Raw genomic sequence first — 16,546 nt, 5'->3', positions numbered from 1 at the left:
AAAATCCTTTGTGCTGTATTAGAGGAATATGTGTTAGCAAGAGGAGGTCCTGCAGATTATGAGGACCACACACAGCTTGTTAAAAATAGACGTGGCTTAGAGTCATGCATTGCAGGGCTGTGTGTTGTGTGTTTAGCACTCCAGGCTTGATAAACCATTGAGGAATAAGCAGAGTCCCTGATTGTTAGGGAGGGCTATTGTGTGCTTCTGAGCAAATAAGTACAGATCTCAAAGCACAAATTACTAAGGAGAATCATATCCAGGCTCCCTTGAGCAGATGGAAGGGTGCTGAAATAATGAGCCTTTTGATAGCAAGGGAATGATCCTGAAGCTACTCTTTGCTATTATGAAAATATATAAAACTCCATTTTGCTTGTTCAGTCCCTCATACAGCTGGGGTATAGTAGAATACTGAACTTCAGGCAAGGCAGATGCTTTTCCTGCTGTTTCTCTCTGCTGGCAGGTGAAAGAAAAGTCTCCTTCTGGCTCAGGTTCACTAAAGATGGCTCAATGCCTCAATTTCTGCTGTCCTGCAGGGCCTTCTCATAACATGCATATTCTGAAGACGTGTTCATTCTTGCAACTTCTCTCTTTAGCAGCTTTAAAGTGGAGCATGACAAATGTGCTGTGGGTTTTGGTCATTTGGGCTGCTTCCCAATGATGACTCCCTTTCTAACAGCAGGGCCTCATTCTCGTACTTTGATTTGCTGTCCCAAATTGATAATTTCATATGAAGCTAAGCTATTAAATACTAAGATTTTTTTTTTACATTTTGCTGTTGCATTTTGCAATTTGTGTTGTGCAATGGTAGCTTTTTCAAATTTATGATAAAAAATAGTGCTAAGAGTTGTTAGTTTACTCTGGTGCATGTGGCTGAAGTTCCTTCTTTGTACATTTGGGTCTTGAAGAAATTTCATGGCTTCCCAGTGTCAAGATGCAGGATAGAAATCTTGTGCATAGATTACAGAGCTTTGGTCACACTTGGATGACAGTGCTGACAAAAAGAGGAGGTCAAGAAAGTTTTTTCCATTTGTATTTGCACTAAGGATAACTTTCCAAATAACAGCTATCCCTCATTTATAGGTAGCATAATCTTTAGCTTGGCTTTTGGTCTGCAAAGTGTCGGCATGAGAGCGAATGCCTTGTTTTTAACATGCAGGAGTTAGTCATTTCAGCTGACAGGAGTAAGGGATTTATGGTTTTTTTCTCATGAAAGCAGACCTTGTTCCTCTATCTCAGTCTCCCTGGTTTGTATGCCCTCTTTTGTGACCCATGCCATCTGAAAAGAGAGGATTATGGTTACAGGAACTCTGTGTTCCTGCTTGCGCCTTGGTGCGTTTTTCGACACATGTAACCAAGCAGCCAAACCCAATGTGACAAAGTGTGTCATTTGATATGCTGCTTGACTTTGTTGTTCTTGGAAGGTCTGCTGGGATCATAGTGTTCTGCATGGTCATATATAATTTATTTTTGCTGTCAGCTACTCTTGAGAATGAATCACTTCAGAAAATCCTAACAGGACTAACAACATGGGAGGTGTCATGAAATCCCTCCAGATCTCCAATCTTGTTTAAGCGCAAGTAAAGTTTAGAAAGCAGCAATACAAGATCACTTGTGTTACTTAAAGGATATAACAGTTCAGTAGCATGTTATATAGGAACTTAGGTAATGAACTACTCAGCACTGAAAAGCTGTATCTCTGTAGTGATTTTTGAAGTGGTGGATTGAACTGGTAGTCCCACTGTTAGCTTTATTGCAGCCTGTGGTGCCCATCTTATTTCTTCTCTCTCACCTTGTATTCTCTTAATTCCAAATTAAAACTGGTTCAGTAATGGAAGTATCCCAAGATTTTAGAGGATGGCCATTTTCTCCCAGCTCTGGAGGTTTGCTTGGTTTCTCTAGGTTTGGCTGCAGAAGGCTTGCACAGAAGCTGTCAGCATCAAATTGAATAGTTCAAACAAAAAAGCTTCTCTCAAGCCCATAATAGCAGAATACTGTAATGTTAGCTCCAAGTTGAATACTTCTGATGTTTCCAGTAAAGGAGAACCAGAGAGTGTCTGCAGAGGCATTTAGAGATTTTTTTCCATCTTGTTTGCAGAAATTCCTGTTTCTGGAAGTGAAAATAAATTCTTATGTTTAAGAGCATAGGTTCTTACCTAGTTTCCTGACTGTGGTCCCATAAAAATCTTTCTGCTACTAATTCAATTAATTTCTTTCCCTTCAATTGTCTTCAGTTTGTTTTACTGGAGGGCTACTCACTTGTAAGTTCCCAGTTTGAGTATACTGCCAGTTACTCTTGATAAGACAGAATTATTTCCCTGCTTTCACCAGAGTTAGCAATGTGTCTGAAGTTAGCATTAGAAATTGTATATTGAAATATGTATAAGCCATTCTGATGGATTTCTCATAATTTAACTTCAGCTGTCCCTGGGGCATTCCATAAATGCACCCTGCAATTCAATGCATTCCCGCTTATCATTGCTCTTCACTAATAGTTTTTGCCAATTTCCATCCCTGAAACAGTACTGCTATCAAAGCCAAGGCAAATTAATTTTCCATCCTATTTAATAATGATAATCTGTATCAAATGCTTTATTAAAGACAAGATAGTCTATATAATTATTAAACAGTATTTATTTAGCATTACAAATTTTGCATTTGGTAATCAGAAAAAGTTGCTCCAGGAATTTGACCAGTGCTTGAAAGTTGTTTAATTGTTCTTGGATGAGTACTTTCCAATGGGAAACTTGCATTCAAAATGAAGAAAATAGTTTGTGTAGGATCTTTGAACATAGCCTCTGAGACATTGTCTTCTGCCATGTCAAGCACCAGGATTTTAATGTTCTTTATACATCCTTGCAGAAAATCTGGTTTTGTCTAACAATTTTGTCTTGTTTCAGACTCCATGACAGAAAGATGTGTATAATAGGACTGAGCATCCTAATGGAATTGCAGAACCGACCACCTGCAGTGGATGCTGTGGCTGCCCAGATTGTTCCTTCAATCCTCCTCCTCTTCTTGGGCTTAAAACAAGTGTGCGCCTCACGAGAGCTCACAGAACACGAGGATCATGCTAAAGATGAAAAACACTTTGCAGAAGATAATGGTAAAATCTCCCCTTTTCACATTGTGGATTTTGTCTGGATTTAATTTAAAGGGGGTAAGAAATTGCAGTTCATTTTTAAGACTCATTAGTCTGCTGAAAATAGCTCAGCTTACTGGGTGCTTGAAATACCATCTTAGGAATTGATTTTTCCTCCCAAAAAAACAGTGTAATCAAAATATTTCAAGATGTAACAGCTAACATTTTGTGAAAGGGTAGTATTGGTTCAAGAGTAACTTGCAGGTGTACTCTTCTGGGTTGGGAATATACCATCTTCTCACATAAGCAGCAGGAGTTTGCCAGGACTCCACTAGGTATATTGTTATTTCCTGGAAAGAAGCTGTTCCACTACCCAGCTGTTTGAAAGGCCTTTTTGATTGAATTTTGAAGGAGGTCCTGGCAGGTCTTCTTTGTCCAAATGGAAGGTTGTTTGCAGAGTAGGGTTTGAGACAGCTGAGGTTCCTTGAGCACACAGACCTCTAACCTCTGTGTCTGCCAGAAGAGAAAAAGCATCAAAGAATACCTTACAGAGGGAATTGAGGGGAGGGAATTATCCACAGCATTGCAGGCAAATGTGTTTGACAAGGAGTAGATGCTTTGAGGTCTGAAAATCAGATTGAATGTAAGCAGATTATGTAATCCACTCACATTTCACCCATAATTGTTCTGTAATGGAATCACAGAACTCTTCTCAATACATAGGAATACAGTATGGAAACAGCAGAGGAATGTTCAAATCTCTGTCCTGTGATTCCAGTCCCTGCTTGCTGCATCTATAGTCATCTTTATTCTTTCTAAACTGTTAACACAGGAAGAGCTGCAGGTTTGGAAATGAAGGTTTTGGTTTTTTAAAATCTTGATTATAAGTCAGAAATGCTTTTCCTTAAGTAACAAAAATCAGTATTTAGAATTGCAGGTTGTAGTTGCATTTAAATCAGGGGATCATAGTTTCATAAGCAGAATGGAAGGTAACACCAACTTAAGGTGTTCACATAAGGCAACACTCAAGAAGAGAAGGCATACAGTTGGTCTACAGATGGATTTCTCATGGTTTTATGTGCATTTGTGAATTCTATGCAAGTCTCTGTAATTTAAAAAGCAGAGTGATGGACCATTTATTGGAAGACATTTCCTCAAAAATTTTGGACCCTACAATTGCACAATGACTGCATAAATGAAAGAAGAAAAAAGATGGCAGTTCCACATTCCTCAGGTCTGCATAGAAACAAAAGTTTAACTGATCTTGAATGTAGGAAAGGTTTTAACATTTAACATAAGACTATTAAGATTTTGGGGAAGGAGTGTTAACAGATGGTCCCCTTTCCAGCCAAAACCTAGATTTACTAATTGTTTTTAATTCATCAGTCAGTGTTTCCTTATAGTTTTAAACCTTGTTTTCCAAAACATATCAATGCTTTTGCAGAAGAGATACCGAGCGATGAGGATGAGACAAATGAAGTGAGCCAGGCAATGCAAGAGAACCACGGTGGAGGAGGAGGTGGCAGTGCTGGAGGTGGAGAGGAAGAGGATGAAGACGATGATGATGATGATGACTGGGATGAAGATGCATTGGAGGAGACTGCTCTTGAAGGGTTCAGCACACCTCTTGACCTTGAAAATGGTGTTGATGAATACCAGTTTTTTACACAAGCACTTCTGAGTATGTGTTTGCTGGTTGGCAGAATGATATAACATGATGAAATCATGCTTTAATTTGGAGATGTTTATGGTCATCACTGGGGAAAACCCTTTTCTTTGTTATGAGTAATGGTTTAGATTACTGAAATGGTAAAAGGTGATCTCACTTTCTAATGTTAGTCCTAAGATTTTTTGGCTTACTAGTGCTACAAAAAAAAAAGGTAGCAAATAGAGCCAAAAATTAATTCTCTTCACATTCTCCCTCAGAATTTTTCAATCACAGCCTAAATAAGTGGGGCTTGGTCACTAGAGGGACTAGTATATAGAAAAATATCTGTCACCTTCTTGATGTTAATGGAGAAATTATTTTCTCCCTTTCCTGTTTCACTAATCCAGTTGCTTTTAGTTTCCATATGAGTTTTAAATGAGAAGATTCAGTTCACATTGTCCATGAATAATGGCCACATGGTTAACGTTCTGTTTCAGAAAGCAGAGGATGTAATTAAGTTCCCCAAAATGGATTGCCTCTATTACAGTGGGAATTCTGTGCAAAGAGAACCAACAGGAATACTGATCTTGTTTTGCAGTGCAGATTCTGTTTTAAAACCAGCCAGAATCTCATGTGGTTCAGTTTGTTATTCTGAAATGAACTTGTATGTAAGCTGATGGTCCCTTTTCCTGCCTTGCTGCCCTGACAGCGGTGCAGAGCCGGGATGCAGCCTGGTACCACTCCCTGACCGCGCCGTTGAGCGAGGATCAGAAGAAACAGCTGCAGGAGATCTACACATTAGCAGAGCACCGGAGAACTGCTGCAGGTGAGTCACTTCCCTGGGCCCCTTTCAGCTCTTGCAGAGATGTTGGAACTGCTTCTAATCTGTAACAACCACCTCTGTGCTAATTAACATTTTCTAGGAAGCGTGAGCAGGATATCATGATTACATTATTCCTTGCCTGGAAGTGTGTGTTATTCAGAGTAAGTTTACTGTTGTTTCTAATTAATTATCTTCTCATAGACTTGTGCTGTTGTTGTTTTTCAACAGGGTATGAACTAGTTTTACACAATCTGACATTTGAAATGAAGAACAAATTAAGGCAATATCTATCAGCAGCCAGGCATTTGATAAAGATTACTATCAGTTTTTATGTGTTTAACAGTTTTGTAACTTTTTAACTACTTATGTTGCCTTGCAGTTAGTGTGAGGTTTTAGATGTGTAGAAAGCTTTGCATCATGGAAAATAAATTCAGACTTAATCAAAAAGAATGGTGTAGCATAGACTGACTCAGTAAAGGATTAATTTCTCAACTCTATTGTAGAGGTGTGCACATTTATGCCCTCAGAGAAAACCTGAGTGTAATTTATTCCTGTCATTGCATTTCGGGAATGAAATTTTGACTCAGCTGAGAGTTTTTTCCATAACTTTGCATTCATAGTTGAGCTGTATTGTCTCTTACTTTGTAAGAGTCACCACGTGTTTGTTCTCTGTAGACTTATTTTTCATATCCTTTTTCTTTGAATTCTAGAGACTAAGACAATAGAACAACAAAGTGGCTACACTTTTGACAACAAAGGACTGATCACAGCATTTAATTTTGCTGGAAATACTCCCGGTGGCAACTGAAGGATCGGCTACAAAGGTCAATGGGAAGGGTCTCATCATTACATTTTCTTGAAATCATCGTGACTTCTGAGTGATAGGGGAGGGTAATTTAATGCTGCTGAAGGTTTTCTGGGAAATAGCAGTGTGCTTCCCCCACCAGAATGCTCTTTCTAACCAGCTACTGTAATGTACAAATTCTTGTGGTGTTTTTATAATTTGATGGACTGAAAGGAAATGTTCGTCCTCAAGAAACCTGGATGACCGGGAGGGGCCAGACTGCATCTAATTGAGTTGCACTTCTCAGGTTTTTGCTGTGCAGAATTGATAGATTCATATGGATAACAGTGCCTTCTGTTGTACATGGATTGCCTGAACAAATGGATTTTGGAGTGCATTATAATTTTTTAAGTGTAAGGACATTTCTTGATACACTGTAAGCCTTGGTTCCATGTTTTCCAATCACCTGCTTTTTACTGCTCGGTTTCATTGTTTGTTGGTTGCATACAAATTGCTGGATTCACAATATTAGCACACCTTCCTGATTTGGTGCAGACCAAATACGTAGAGGGAGGTGTCTGTTGGAGTTGCAGAGAAAACACTGGTTATGTCAAAGGGTCTTAACAAAATGGCAGATTTTCCCTTGATGCAGTAGTCTTAAATTATTTCTCTTAGCCATGAATTCAATTTGCTTGAGTTACAGTGGCTTGCCTGGCAGGTGGCTATCATAAATCTAGATCAATATTAGCTCCTGCCTGGACAAATGGTGTGGCCCTCTCATGTAGATGTTCTACATGACAGCTTTTTTCTGCTATTATTGATGAATATTGGATTATACGTGGGATAATCTCTTCTGGTTTTTTTCATTCATTACCATTCCAGTGGTAGTACTGAATAATGTGGTACAAAATATTTGCAATATTTTATTTATTTTGATAGAAGAAGAACAGCTTCAAAATTACTTCTTACTGTTACACTCTGTGATTGTATTTCTGGTCTGCATTGCAGTTGGTTATTCTTGTTCCATGCTAAAATTTCTGACAGATTTTTTTCCTGAATTTTGAAGACTGGTTTCACCACTGGAGGTTTAGACTAGATATTAGGAAAAATTTCCTCATGGGAAGGGTGGTCAGACATTGGGACAGGCTGCCCAGGGAAGTGGGAAGAATCAACATCCCTGGAAGTGTTTATGCAACACACAGATGTGGCACTTAGGGGCAGGGTTTTGCAGTGAACACGGAGTTAACAGTTGTACTTGATGACCTTAGAGGTCTTTTCCAACCTAGTGGGTTCTATAGTACAAGGTGTTTGTGGAGAAGTTCATTTAGAGAGGAAGTGATAGCAGTACTAATTTGAATAGGTGCCCCTCCTTTAGGTCTACTGGGATCACAGTGGTGTAGCAAAAAGCAATAGGGGTGCTTTAGAATGTGAACTTTGGATTGGAGATAAAATGTTTAGACCAGATTTTGTCTCTGTGTTAATTTCTTTATAATTTAAAAATATTCACCAATCAGTTTTAAACACATACTAATAATCTATTTCTTTACAGCAGTGTCCCAAGTAAAAAGTCAAAGCCTTTCTCATACCCCATCAAATTTCCTTCAACTACAGTAAATTACAGACTGCTGGCTCTGTGCAGTGCTTTCATTTTGTTATTCTGGGTGAGTCTGATAAATCTGAAGCACTCTGTGCCTTGGCTTCTGGAAAAGGCCAGAGGATCTCTGCCCGTTCCTTCTGGAATTTTCCTGGCCTGGCAGCTGTGGGGCAGAATGTTCCCTACACTTTCCTGTTTCCTGCACCTTTTTGTCAGACTCTAAGGCTGTTTCTGTGCTGCTGCTTCCTCTTTCTTTTTTTTGCCTTCCTTTCCCCAGCAGCTACAGAGTGAAGTTGGCCTGGTTCATGTAGGTTTTTCACTGATGCTGCTTAGTTAATAACAACAGTGAAAATGTCTCGTTTTTAGGCCTGTTGTGCATGTGGAAACAGTGAGAATTCCAGGGTCTGTATTTCTAAAAAAGAACAGTCTGTTGAGCTGCACTGGACAGGCTCTTTAAGGTCAAGCAGAAGACGGCCAAGATATCCTTTATTTGGAATGTCAGGTTATGAAAATTACAGGTCACTTGCTAATTTAGGCCTGGAGGTATACTGACTGAGACAGTAAGTAAGAAAGCAATACCTCCAGTTTGTTGGGGAGTTTATCAGAAACCTCAGAAGTTTTGAAATCATTCACGAATTTAAGAAATGGTTTTTGGAAGTTAAGGGCACTGGTGACTTCTCTCTTACCTGTCAATTGAAGTTAGGTATTAGGCAGGTAAACTGTTTAAGCCCTTTATTACTTTATTAAAAGAAACAAGATTGTGAAGTTGGGTTTCTTTCAAAGCCCGTTTGCCTTCTCTATACTGGTGTGCAGAGTAGAAAATGGATTTATTTTTCTTCTGCTAATGAGGTTGCTTGCACTGTCACAGGCTTATATTTAGGAGTTGATGTGTTCAAGGTAAAATCTGCTTTTGCATAGCATCATCTTGGTGTCACTAAGCTGAACTATGGCTGCTCCCTAGTTCTGCTTCTTGTATACTTTTCAAATCAGCTGCCAAGAAAATTTCATCCAGATGTTTCATACAAGAGTTTAATCAGCATTGTGGAGTTGGGAATCTTTGTTGTCTATTTTGCATTGGGGTCAGAGATGTCTGAGGGACTGGCATGTAAAAAGGTTAAATGCCTTTCCCTTCCCAGAAGATTCATGAGCAAATGTTTCTACTGGCAAAAGCAAATGTTAATTATTTTATTCCTTTTTTTGAAAAGGGTTTTCATCCAAAAAGATTTATTGGGCTCTGGCCTCCACTTTAACATATGGTTCTCTTTTAACATGATAAATACCCATTTGTACATGATCATAAATAGGTAATGGATTTTAGGTGTTTCTTTCTGAGCTGTGTCCAGCTTTGTACTACATTAAAGGGAGAGTAACACAAATGTGCATTTACTGTCTCACTTTGAACCGAGGTAATCGTGGAATATCAGATACCAGCACTGCCAACCAAGCATGATGTATTTAGCATTGGAAGGAAAGAGAATCATGAATGTATTGCAAAATAAAACAAAGGCTGATAACTGGTAACTTATGTTGCCCCATGCCCATAATCCCAAAGTGTAAAGATGATCTGTGTGGGCACCACAGTGGCTTTACATAGGAAATTAGTGTAATGGGGGTTGTAATCATAGCAAATGGGAACTTGCATAAGCTCCTTTTCCAGATAAAATTAACTGATCCTGGTGTTGAACTGCATATGCTGTTATGTCACTTGTGAAAGGAAAATAAGAATCACCACATGTTTTGGCTGCCTCTTTTTACTGTCTCTCTTTCAGCATTGAAGTACATTGCTTGCTTTCATTGCAAAGCAGAATCTTTAATCACAATGGCAAGCTCCAGGAAGAGTGCAGAATATCAAGCTGAGGAAAAGGTTGGAAAACCCCAAACCTCAACAATCCCCCAAAACCCACATGTGCACAATCTGACTGAAATGAATGTACTTGGGGAGTGTTAAGTGAAAATATTTAAAGAATGTCACACAAAATGTTATTGTAAGATTCTTTGCTTTAGGGAAAAAGGCTGCCTGTGGGGTGTGAGGGAGCCATGAAATGCTCTGCTTTAGGACATGCCCTTTGCCTGTGAAGTCCTGGCAGTTTGTGGCTCTGGATTCCATCATACGTGGTAGGACAGTAGAGATTTTTTTTTTCTTACTACAAAGCCAGAGTCTGTCTTGAGATTGTCTTGAGCCAAAGGAATTGTAGACAACATTAATTATTAACTGTCCTGTTTCCAGAATGCTTTCCTGTCTTTTTCTTTCCTCCTTTTCTCCTTTTGTCAAGCCACAATGTTATTGGATATTTCAGGGAATTTTCAAAAGACCTGAAAAGGTAAACCTTAAGCAATTTTTATAAAATCTTTTTCTTGAAACAATGCAATTTATCAGTTGGATTTCTCTTTGTAGAACAGTCTGTCATTTGACATAAACAGATGATACAGAACTTCAAAAGCCCCTCACTTGTGCCTGTGGTTTGATGAGCCTTTCTGTGATTTACTCCTTAATATGGGCACTTTGAAATCCCCATACCTTGGACTGAAATTTGTTCAAAGGATAGGCAAAAATGCACTATGTAATGGAGTACCCAGTCCTCATCTGAGATGTGCCCCAGTCAATCTTCTCTTAATATTTGGCAGTCGGGTGGTCAGTTCCTCAAGGATCTCTGTGTCTGATTGAGGACATTTTTCAGACCCAAGAGGCTGTCTCTGCAGGTAGGCAGAGAATTGATTTTCCCTCGCTGCAGAAAAGCATCCAGCAGGGATGGCTATGAACTTCATGATCTTAGGAGTGAAAATAGCATTCTTTTCTCTGGGATATCAGGTTTTAACCCAGGTGGGTGGGATACAGTAGAGGTGCACGTTCCCATTGTGTTTAAGGAAGCCAGATGCTATTCCAGATACCAAAAAGTCTCAGCATAAAACCATATCATAAAGGGGATGTGTGAGGAGGCCAAGCTGCTTGCTTTGGACACCTCTTCCACTGCTACTACTTTTGTTAAACTGGTCAGGGAAAACCAGTGAAAAATGAAAGAAAATTAAAGCAGTGCTTGGGCACTGGGCAGGCCGAAACTTTCCTGGCCTGTGGATCTATTTCCAATACTCACTGCAAATACGCACAGATACTCTTCAGATCCAATATGCATCATCTGTAGGGATGTCAGTACCCTGCCTGACAGCCATGCATGAGAGGTGAAGACTTAAGGTGATTTTTCTCTGGCAGAAATCAGATGCATCTCTTTAAAAAGTCTGGAAACTCCTTGTCCTGACTGATACGCAATCACCAACATGAGACACTCAGTGGGATTACAATCTTTCTTAAAGATGATCAGCATACCTCCTAAAGGGCTACTGAAAGTGTTCTTTGTCTAGGGAGCTGGCAGATGAACTGCTCTTGGACTAGAAGAGTTTTGGAGAACACCAATTCAGAGAGAATCTGCCGGCATATGTGGTTGTGATGAATTGGGAAAGGATTCATCTAAATTGGGGGGATGCTTTTGATATGACCTGAGATCTGCAGCATTCCCTATGTTGCCTAGGTCTTCTAGAGCAGCATCCAAGAACTTCTTCCCATGCCTGCCTTTGGGAAGAGAATATGCTTGGGCAGCCCCAAATTTTGTGCAGTGCTTTGAACTTGAGATCAGAAAACAATTTTGATTACAAGTTGTTCATAACAGAAAAATGAGGTGGAAGTGGTATATTAATGCTAGAATTCTCTTTGTAGGCTGTATAGAGGTTCACATTTTGAGAGTTTGGCTCTGTTCATGGTGGGGTAGGAGTTGAAGTTCCAGATACTTGGATTTCTCTAGTGTGAATACAGCAGTGTCAGCTGCAGGATTCACCTGAGAGAATGTCGGTCAGGGGCTGCCTGCTAGACCATCTGGATGAGGTTACATGAAGTGAAATGCAAAAACTGTGAAACTACTTGATAGTTAAAGCTGTTGAGCAACAAAAATTTTCTTGAAATGAGATTTTATTATTCTCAGGTATGTTTTAATTTTCATGTTTCGTGCCCTTATACGAAATGTAAAATTACTGCATAACATAGAGGCCTATTCATTTCTCACAGAACTGTTTACCATTGAAGGTGTTCATCCAGGAATTGTTCCTCATTTTTAGGTGTTTTCAACAGGTTTGTTAGTGAAATTGCACATATCCTCTTTCACCACTTTTCATGCACAGAAATCTTGGAAATGAACTTAACAAAAAGAAGAACAGTGCTTTGAAAAGAGAAGATTATGCATAAGCAGGTTATTTTTAGAAAACAGAAGAACTGTGGCTTCTGAAGAAAATATGAAACCGTCACTATTTATACAAAAGTGCATGAGGTAAAGAAATTAATGTAAGACAATATAAGCAAGACATGTTCTTTGATCACAGCTGTAATGTTTATTTTTCATTGCCAAACAATGTGTGACACTTACTTTTGATTGCATGTTCTGTTGGAATAACACCTAACATAAATCACGTGAAATGTTTTGGGGGCTCAAAAAGAGACCAAAGAGGCCATGCACATTTCTTTTGATACTAAAAGCAAGGAGATGAGCCCAGGACTTCTGTGACTGGAGGGAACCTGCTATGTGCTACATTAGCAGATTGAATTGCAGGATCATCACCTTTGTAAAAAGCCTGAAATACTAAACTGTGGGTTGGCTTTGAGGGCAAGAACTGACAAATGCAAAGCATGCATTGATGACAAGAAGAACCTCTTCCTAGCTTAAAGAGTTCTGTACAGTGTTCTCTTAAGCTGTGCTGAATTTGCTTTAAAAATAGTAATAAATCTTACTGCTTAGGTCGAATGTTACATCTGTTGTGCATTTATATGGGAAGAATAATATTTCTTAAAAAATTGTAACATGCCACCTACCAAGGAGCCAAATCTCATTTTATAGCTGCTTTTCATACAGCCATAAAACTTCTTTGCAAGAACACCCGAGAATTCATTTTAAACAAATGTGTGTGTTACCCAGAGTTAATAAGTGCATTTGTATAGCAGTGTTTGTTAATCTCTGACCTGTGAAGGCAGCTGTTCACTTACACACGTTGGCTGGGAGAGAGCATAACTGATGTTTGATGCAGAACACCCGAACACAACCCTCAAAATATCGAACTAGTGAAGATATTCATCTGCACCAGAGCTTTGGCCAGTCTGCTGTGCATGCAGCTCATAAAGAAGGCACTGTTACCAGACTTCCACAGGACAAGAAATGAATTTTCCAGGCAGGAACAGCAGGCCTGGTATTCGTATGAGTGGAGTATTTCTCTGGTGGTGAGTTGCTGAAGTAGCCTGTTTGTTAAATTGCACTGATTGATAATGCTTGCCCTTTACTGTATGGACCACTTCTGTGTGTCCTCCACAGTCTGTCTCTCTAAAAGCAGTCCTTAGTGGTCTATGTTTCTGAACTAGGGAGGCTGAATTAGGGTAGTTTGCCCAAAGCCATAGCAACGTGTTGCAGCTGGCATGAGAAATTAAAATTCTGGCTCTGTATAAGTGCCTAGGAGTTTTGCTATTGGTTCTAATGGTGCTAGGATTTTACCCATGCAATTTGCTAGGTCCTGGTGTTTGGATTACTGCTGATACCTTCCACAGAAACTCTGCCAGAACATACTTAATTTATGAAATTGCTCAGCAACAGCGAGTTCCACTATTGAACCACAATTTTAATCTGTCTAGCAGTGACACTGTTTAATTGTATTTTGTGTGGGTTGCTTGGTATGACAAGCTCTCCTGGAGAAAAAATGGTTCTCAGCAAGGTGATGAATGACATCCCAATTGCTAATTCCCCTTGAGGCTTTGAAGTGAACCTGATGGATTGGAAGCAGAACTCCGGATGACTGGTAGTGTCATCTGCACCATGTGTGAGGCTGCAGGCTGGGGAGCCCCTCTGCAGGTACTAACAAACATCCTGGATTGGATGTGAGGTTGCAGGTTGTGATTGCCACTTCTAACAGGCTATAAAGAGTGTATTTGTTACCCAAGTAAATATTTGGCTCCTATGCTGCCTCCTGCCCTCTGACAGTGTTGATCTTTTTTGGACTAGAATCACATTCTTAACCTGAATTTTAACTCCTAGTCTCTTAAAATGGTAACTTGTACCATTTGGTCCCTAGCAAGGGTGAAATAGGATCAGTGTTTGCTTTCTCTTGTTGCCAGGTATGTTAAATGAACAATTTAATTTAATTACCCATTTGATTAAATTACTGGGACTTTACCCAATGTCATATGGTTTCCTGATGATTTTTTTTTTCTGGCAGAGCTCAAGCTGCATGGTATTGTGTGCACATCAGGAAAACTCCATAGTCACATAAATGAGATTCTGAGCGAAATACAGAGAATGGAAAGGTCAATTCAGTATATGAATAATGGATTCTTTCCTTTTTTATTAAATGCATTGGTCTTCTATCTTTCAGCACCTTGTAGAGCACAATGTGCAACTACAACAACAAAGGATGCCTTAAGCAGTTTCTATTAAATAGAAATACTCCATACTGTCCTTTTTACACGGCATACCTTGCCTGCCCTGAGAGGTTGTTGTGCAAAGTGTGGTAATGGGGCCAAATGTCTGCACCTTTGTGTAGGGATTTGAGCACAGCCATGGGGCTGGCACTGGGCTCTCAGCAGCAGCTGTGGCTGTGCTCTGCAAGAATTGCGTCCTCACAGGGAGAGCACATCCTGTGTCTCATGTTCCTCCTGCCATAAGGATCTTCCTGGAGGATGAAGGGGGTTAAACAAAACTGCAACGAGAATAATCTGAGAGCACTGCAGTGCATCTGACTGTGCACTGAACTGAACCAGTTATTGCCATCCTTTGCTATGTATAGACCACTCAGAAATGTGTCAGCATGAGGTGAGATTAAACAGAGACATGGAGTCTGGTTCCTCGGTGTGGCAAGGACCATAATTCTGCCAAACAAGAATCAACTCAGTTAGGGTGAACAGCAGGATTAGCTCTGTTTCTGTTACTGTTTTGAAGAAAAACTGACAAGGATCTGTCTGCACCATTGTGATAGAGGGAAAGCAAAAAAAACAGCCTGGCCAGGAGAGAATCCATGCACAAGAAATAGCCTAAGCATTGATTTCACTGGAACAGCAAGCGTGGAAATCACTGCGAAGAAGAGCGACTATTCCAGATGTTCAGTTACAGAATATTTATCCCAATGCATTGTTAATCAAAAGGTTTACTGATTACATGAAGGTAGATCTAAGGTAAAGAGGTTGCAGATACTTTCCTATTGTGCTCCTCTGATCTGTAAGTACTTTGGAACTGGGGCTGTCTGAGCCACCAGGCTGGAGGCTCTAAAGGAACTTTCCTGGCTGCCAAAGGTGGTTGTGTCAATAAGAGAGAATTCTGCACAGTCTCAGGCTGCCTCTGTTATTGTGGTTCCTTCTTAAGTCTGGTGAAGGCTCATTTGATTTTTTTGTTTAATGGGATTTTCTGTTGGTGATTGATATTTTTCTAATAAAATACACACACCACTGTCACTGTGTGGCTGAAGTAGCAGCTGGTTTTGGTTGCAAATCATTCCTGGCTGCCTGTCACAGAAGGATTGCTTGTGGTAGTCACTGTCTGCTCTAATAAGGCTTTGTTACCCTCTCACTTTGCTGTCTGGTCTGTAGCTTCACAGTGCAGTGATCTTCCAGGGCATCAGGACGTTGTCTTAGATCTTCAGCTTCTGCTTTTTGTAAACTCAGAAATTTTCTCACTTCATTGTGATCCTGGATTCCTCTGTCCACTTCTCACATGTGCACCTCTTTGGGGTTTGTGACTGTGATTTGCTGAAGTAGGAAACCTAACTATGGAGTGGTGCTAGTTTTTTCTGTCAATAGATACTTCCATAAAGCATGGATCATGAGATTCTCTTACTTTCTTTAGATACGGTTCAATGTAAAATGTTTTCAAATAGATTTTGTGCATTTTTTTTCAGTGTTTCAGGATCAAATTACTGAATTGATGCCCAAATCCTTATATGATGAAATTCTGTTACTGTACTGCAGGTTGGAGAAGATACAGAAAACATAAGGCAAATACATCCAAGATTAACTATGACAAGAAGAAGAGAGTATTGCTTTGCTTAGTATTTATATTTAAAATATCTCCATATTTTTGCTTTGTTCCAGTTTTGGGCAGGGGAAGATTTAATTGGCTTCTGCTTTTTATTTGGGTATGGACCTGTAGTTGACTTTTAACTCTGGATTTTACTTTATGACAGCATTGCTACAGGAAAATATAGCACCAACTACTTAATGTCAAAGGATGTGTGCTAGTTTATTTTGTTGCCTTCCATCCAAGGTCACTTGTGTCATGGGACACCTGAGTCCAAGATTTATTCTGCTGCAGGAGATTGCCTAGCAGTACACTAACAGTTCATAATCTAAAGAATTTTTGAAGCTATATTAAAGCACAGGGAAGCATTTTATCCTTCTCTGAATGGTTTCTGTTTCACAACAAAACTTTGTACAATAAAATTTTCTTTTTAAAAAATATCCCCCTTTTGGTTGAGGAAAAAATAGAGGGCAAAAATCAGCAACTGTGGACCTTTGAAGATATACAGATGAGCACTAGGATGTGGAATGCTAGTAGGTGGATAAGGAAAAAAAATAAGCACACTACCTAATTTTAGGCACCTAA

The 16,546-nt window shown here is 39.6% G+C and overlaps 1 protein-coding gene across 3 annotated transcripts in view; it reads left to right on the top strand.

Moving 5' to 3' along the window:
* IPO8 (importin 8) overlaps positions 1-15,839 on the top strand; it is a 50,707-nt gene extending 34,868 nt beyond the window's left edge. Inside the window, exons 22-26 of one of the 3 annotated variants that reach the window (XM_066549569.1) lie at positions 2,901-3,106; positions 4,527-4,763; positions 5,440-5,556; positions 5,654-5,714; positions 6,264-6,378. In XM_066549569.1, the coding sequence (XP_066405666.1) occupies positions 2,901-3,106; positions 4,527-4,763; positions 5,440-5,556; positions 5,654-5,676 (583 nt within the window). In that variant the 3' untranslated portion in view covers positions 5,677-5,714; positions 6,264-6,378. Of the gene's footprint in view, positions 1-2,900; positions 3,161-4,526; positions 4,764-5,439; positions 5,557-5,653; positions 5,715-6,263 lie in introns of those variants that run through there. The other 2 variants (XM_066549568.1, XM_066549570.1) reach the window with 2 other exon arrangements.
* Positions 15,840-16,546: the final 707 nt, after the last annotated feature.

The sequence above is a fragment of the Molothrus aeneus genome, chromosome 5 (genome assembly GCF_037042795.1).
Source record: "Molothrus aeneus isolate 106 chromosome 5, BPBGC_Maene_1.0, whole genome shotgun sequence".
In the NCBI taxonomy this organism is placed as follows: Eukaryota; Metazoa; Chordata; class Aves; order Passeriformes; family Icteridae; genus Molothrus; species Molothrus aeneus.
This window is presented reverse-complemented; position numbering and strand designations above follow the sequence as displayed.